The sequence below is a fragment of the Wasmannia auropunctata genome, unplaced genomic scaffold, assembly GCF_000956235.1.
Source record: "Wasmannia auropunctata unplaced genomic scaffold, wasmannia.A_1.0 LD336071.1, whole genome shotgun sequence".
NCBI lineage: Eukaryota > Metazoa > Arthropoda > Insecta > Hymenoptera > Formicidae > Wasmannia > Wasmannia auropunctata.
In genome coordinates, this window is record NW_012026819.1 from 2,755,455 (window position 1) to 2,760,777 (window position 5,323).

General features: G+C 35.6%; 1 protein-coding gene across 5 annotated transcripts in view; it reads right to left on the minus strand.

The window, feature by feature from the left end:
- Positions 1 to 3,462: 3,462 nt before the first annotated feature.
- The window catches only part of LOC105449936 (SEC23-interacting protein), an 18,328-nt gene continuing 16,467 nt past the window's right edge, over positions 3,463 to 5,323 (minus strand). For all 5 annotated transcript variants that reach the window (XM_011689408.1, XM_011689405.1, XM_011689404.1 and 2 more), the window contains 3 exons: positions 4,920 to 5,286; positions 4,478 to 4,805; positions 3,463 to 4,393 (listed from right to left, as the gene is read on the minus strand). In XM_011689408.1, coding sequence (XP_011687710.1) covers positions 4,135 to 4,393; positions 4,478 to 4,805; positions 4,920 to 5,286 — 954 coding nt within the window. In that variant the 3' untranslated portion in view covers positions 3,463 to 4,134. The remainder of the gene's footprint in view (positions 4,394 to 4,477; positions 4,806 to 4,919; positions 5,287 to 5,323) is intronic.

Genomic DNA, 5,323 nt, shown 5'->3' on the forward strand with positions numbered 1-5,323 from the left:
TACAACATTAACATAAGATATGACGGAAAACCAAGTATTAGTCGGGATTAATTTGAAATTCGAATTTGATCGCCAAATCTTGATGGTAGCATAGTCACGAAGCGGCGAGTTGTTCTAGAAAATATAGCGGAGAATGGATACGTGCCAGAAACCCATATGTCCGACAGTCGAATTAGAGCGGAAATAGGCAAAAATCCAAATTTCCGAAATGTATACCATACACGGCGGCACGACGGTATACGTATCGCACGATAAATTCTAAACTCGTAGCCGGAGCTCGATTTCCGTAATGGAAGAACAATGAAGAGTGCTTCAGGAAACAATACGATAATACGGGCGACTGTTACGTAAGCGGGAGCGGGAATAGAGCAGTAGTAAATGTCATCGGAGCCGCGCATAAAGTTGCCATTAACTCGTTATACGTATCACGGAATAAAATGCACCGCAATACGGACATACATAAACTAAGCTCGGATGACCATAATATTTCTTCATTTAATCACAGGAAGAGAAGCTTGATGTACGAGACTGAACATTAAAGGGCCAAATCGTCTATATAACATTTTAAGTTGGAGAACACGTAGAATATCGGCCTAAAATTTGTATTGTGTATTATGTTGTGTTATACATTATTGTTCTATTTTAAACTATCTGTTCTACATTATCTGTAAACAAAAATAAAATTATAAAAATATCATAAACTCAACAAATATAAAGAAATATTAAATATTTTTAACATAAAATTATACTAATTACATTGGCTGCATTCCATTATTCATTGCAAGTACTCAAAATCTACAGTTTACGTTATGATACTATAGTTCTTCAGTACTTGCAGTGAATAACGGAACACAACTATTATATGTATATTTAAATATTAAAAAGAGATTGAGATAGATTATGCATTTTTGCATAAATTTTATGTGATATATATATACACATATATTAAACAGATGTATAGCATTCCAAAGTTTAAAAATATGCTTTAAGAAATGCTTTTTAGATTAATTTAAAAAATTCGTCTCTTAAGTAACTTAAATAAAATTTCTTAAAGTAAATGCAAACGGAAATTTATAAAAAATATACCACGAAGAATGTGTTTTATTTTTTATTGTATTCTTATGTTTCCTTATAAGCATTATTTGAATAATCTCAAGAACGATCGGAGTAATACTCACAAAGTTTTCGGCGTATCATCTGGCATATCGACGCCCGAGAATTGCTTCACACGCGACGAGCCGCTAAACACAGCAGCTTCTCGCATACTTACACGTTAGAATCGACTAATTTCACTTAAATGCACGCCAACTAGAGCATAGAAGGTCTAAAGTCTCCTAATAATGGAATTGCTCTTAGCGCGTGCGTGGATCTAGCAGACTGCCAAATAGTAGTATGCCAAAGTGAAGAATAAGCGACAAATTCTAATTTTAAACTACTTATATTCTAAATAAAGATAAACTTACGAGTGCCCATATTTCGGTAAACAAAATTCAACATTTTCTCCAAAATTTTACTGCAACGTTTTAAATAAAACTATCAACTCGTGAGTGAATGATGTGAGTTCTAAGTGTATCGTATAAATTTTATTTTTTTTTTTACTGTGATGGCCTTCTTAACACAGTAATCTTAAAAGCAAAAACGTTTTTCTACACTAAAAAAAAGTATAAAACACTTTATAACTTGTATTTATAAACTTTATTTAGATTAATTATATTACAAAATAAAAGACCGTCTAAGCTTTTGTAATGTGTTAGCAACTACAGTTTGCTTAAGTTTTCCATTATGCGTTTAATTTAGTAGGTATCACCCTCCCGAATGTTTCAATGGAAACATTTAACGATACCTACTTCGTCACGACCTCGACGATCTCTTCAGGAAAACGAAGAAAAATACATGTGAAATTCACCCTGCCATGGCCAGATGCTATAAATAATTCGTGAGTAGCTATCGTAAACGTCGTGGAGTTTTTCCGAGGTGTAAATCATCCTTACTAGGGGCCGTTGTAAAATCTTACCCTTACCCCACTTTATGTTACCGCCGTTGAGCGTAAACGTCTGTCTCGCGATGTACGAGTATTTGCATGTTGAAAAGGGAAACGTGGCTGCACATCATGCACACATAGTGCAGTAACCAAGGCATATTGAATTGCCGGACAGCCAGATTTGAATGGCATTGTATACGAAAATAATAAAATAGCATATTCGAGAGCAGCCATTCCTAACGCAGCAAATTTTATGTAAGGCTCAAAAAGAATACTTTATAATATAAAAGAGTATATTCACATGTTAATATATTTTTCTTAGATGTTTCATATCTCGTAAAAATAAGAATCACACATTTGATGCAATAAGAAACTGCATGTTTTTAAAATTTTTAATTACTAAGTTTTCTTTTAAATACTGAATATACTCTTCTGAAAATATCTGAACCGATATTTTTACGGCACACTTTGGCATGTAAAAGTAGTACATTTTTATATAGATTCAATTATATGAATAACTTTTACATTTTAAAATTTAGATGCATCTTTATAGATTTCAATTATATTGATGTTAATGTACTAAGAAGAAGCTTATGGGCTCTTTACCCAATGTCTATGTAGTTTTCTCGATTCTTAATATCTATTAATCTTATTATAATTTGACAAAATTACGAAAAGATTGATGTACAACATGACTTCTCGTGCATGATTATTCGCGTGACAATACAGGTTCAGCCGTACGTATTAAACGCCGTCACGTAAAAGCCGGCACTTAATTTCCCCGCAATTATAACGTATGCGGGTCACCGTGAAACGTGCCGACCGAAAATTCCACATCGAAAGATTTGAGGGAAACATATTTCAAAGTCAGTCCGCGGGCTAGATGGTGAGGATATAAAATAGCAGTCGATCAGCGACGTCAACTTTACGGATCGTGCCCACACCGGCCGCAGTTGCATGTCGAAAGCGTTGGAGCCGTGCCTTTCGGAGTCGCCGAGAAGCCACGAAGTACCGCGAAAAACTTAGTTTTGCGAGGACGATAAATCATCTTGAAATTCGCCGGGGCTGACAGGCATGTAGTTTTACGAGGGCCTGCACGCAAAATGCAAAGCAGTCTCGAACCTGGTGGGCTTGCACCGCAATTAATTAGCGTTTCGTGATAGCCGTGCATGTGCCGAAGCGTTCTCTTTTTTTTTTCTAGCCCCGCTAAAGCTGCTTGCGCGATAAGGTGACGCCATTCGCTGATCCGATTGAACATGTAACACCATTTTAAGGAACATATCGGCACTGCCTGACTGCACGATGTCGAGATTACTGAAGTTGAAGTTCTCCATAATTCTGTCACGTGTCGCTATACACATACCTGACATGAACTTGAAAAATTAATGCTATTAATATCAATTGAATAACAATATTTTATAGCACAATCGTAAATCTGTTTATCGAATTATGCGAGGGAATAAAAATAATTGACAGTAATGTAAAAGAATATGGTAATTTATTAAAATACGCGCGTACATAAAAATCAAAATCGGTATGTTCATAATTCGTTCAAGCAGATTATAAAAGTACATATAATCTACTATATTTTTATCCGATTAAATTGTGTATTTACACACGTTATTTCATTTGCACATTTCCATACCTCATTTCCATATCTTTCTTCTCTCAACATTCCATACATGTTTTCGATCATACAATCACAATTACACACAACCTAAGTATTAATATATAAGAATATGCGCTGAGATATGCAAATAAACGTAAATTGCAATGGAAAATTACCAATTATTTTAACGTACGAATAACTCGAATTATTATTTACATCCTTCTGTATACTAATAATTGATTTTCTACAAACTAAAGTTTGTCCAAAGAGTTGATTACGTAGGCCAATTTTGTACAATTTTGTACAATAAATATTTCATATTTGTATATCATTAAGTGATGCTTTATGACAAAATTTACAGAGTGGAAAAACACTGTAAAATACAAAATTTGATTTTTTGCATTCCATCTTTTCATTTTAACGTCAGGCTTAATGTCAATCTAATTCCATTCCTTTTTTTTAAATAGTAATTAAAAATAAAATTAATTTTTTTTAATACAATTTAATTTCGCGGCATGTAATTATGGGAAAAACATTCCATCGATCAAGATTTCGGTACAAAACCAGTCTTAGGTGGTGGACCGACGGGTTTACTGGATATAGGCACTGTAGGGTCTACGCCCATAACAGATGACGTTCCTATATGACTTCCACTGGGTGACAAGGCAGCCGGTAAATTCAAAGACGGAGAAGGAGATACTCTCTCAATTGACATTGACTGCTGAGGAAGTTGCGCGTCGGTCTGAATACCTCTAGATCCATATATTTCCTTCAATATCAAAAGCATAGTATCTTCAGACTCCCTGTAGAAACGAATCAAATTGTAAACAAGTACGTAGCGTGCATACAATGCATAGTGTTTCCCTCTCAAGAAGTGCACCACTTACCAGTAACAGATATGGCTTGTAAGAGCGAAAAGATATTCATTAATGTATTCGAAAGGCGCTTCTTGAAGAACGTAATCTATTCTTCGACCACCATTAAGTATTCCTATTTTTAAATTGGCACCACCATCGTCGTTGTTATGTTGATCTGGTACGCTCGGCGGTTTTTGCAATTGCTCCTCGACGACTTTATCGATCTCGCGTTCGAGAGCTTGGTTGTCTGGTTTGTGAAATACGGCTAGCTGATAGAAGGAGTTCCACGTTTGCCTTACGGAATCAATTAATTTTTGTTTCAAATCCGCTCCGACACGTGCCATCGTTTCCTTTAATTCTGTAAATCATTAATATTAATAACCGCATAAGATATTCAATCTAATAGTTTGTAAATTATCATTATCAGACCGTATCTCGCGCGTATTCTCAGAAACCAACAATTTGTACTCACCTAAATGCATCCTCTTCCTGCCTTTGTGATGTGGTATCAGCATAGGTCGGAAATTGCTGGCTTCGGGATTAATTAAGGATTCCACTCGATAAGCTACCGGATCAAACGGATGGAAGATATTGAAGAAAGCCGGACAAGTAGGCAGAAAGAAATTTTCGCCGAGAGTGTCGATGCCTCGGATCGTTACGAACATGCCAATCGGACTGCCGAGAGCAAAGAAGGCACCTGGGTGAAAATTAAGTTGCGGATAATGTATGTAAGGTTGGCCTGTACCCGCAGCTCCCATTACATAACTAATTTTCCTACTGAGACGCCTCTTAATAACGGCTGCGGGCATTGGCGTAATGGGCCTAATACTGTCATTTTCCTGTAATTGCAATAAAAATTTTAGTGTCTATAAATAT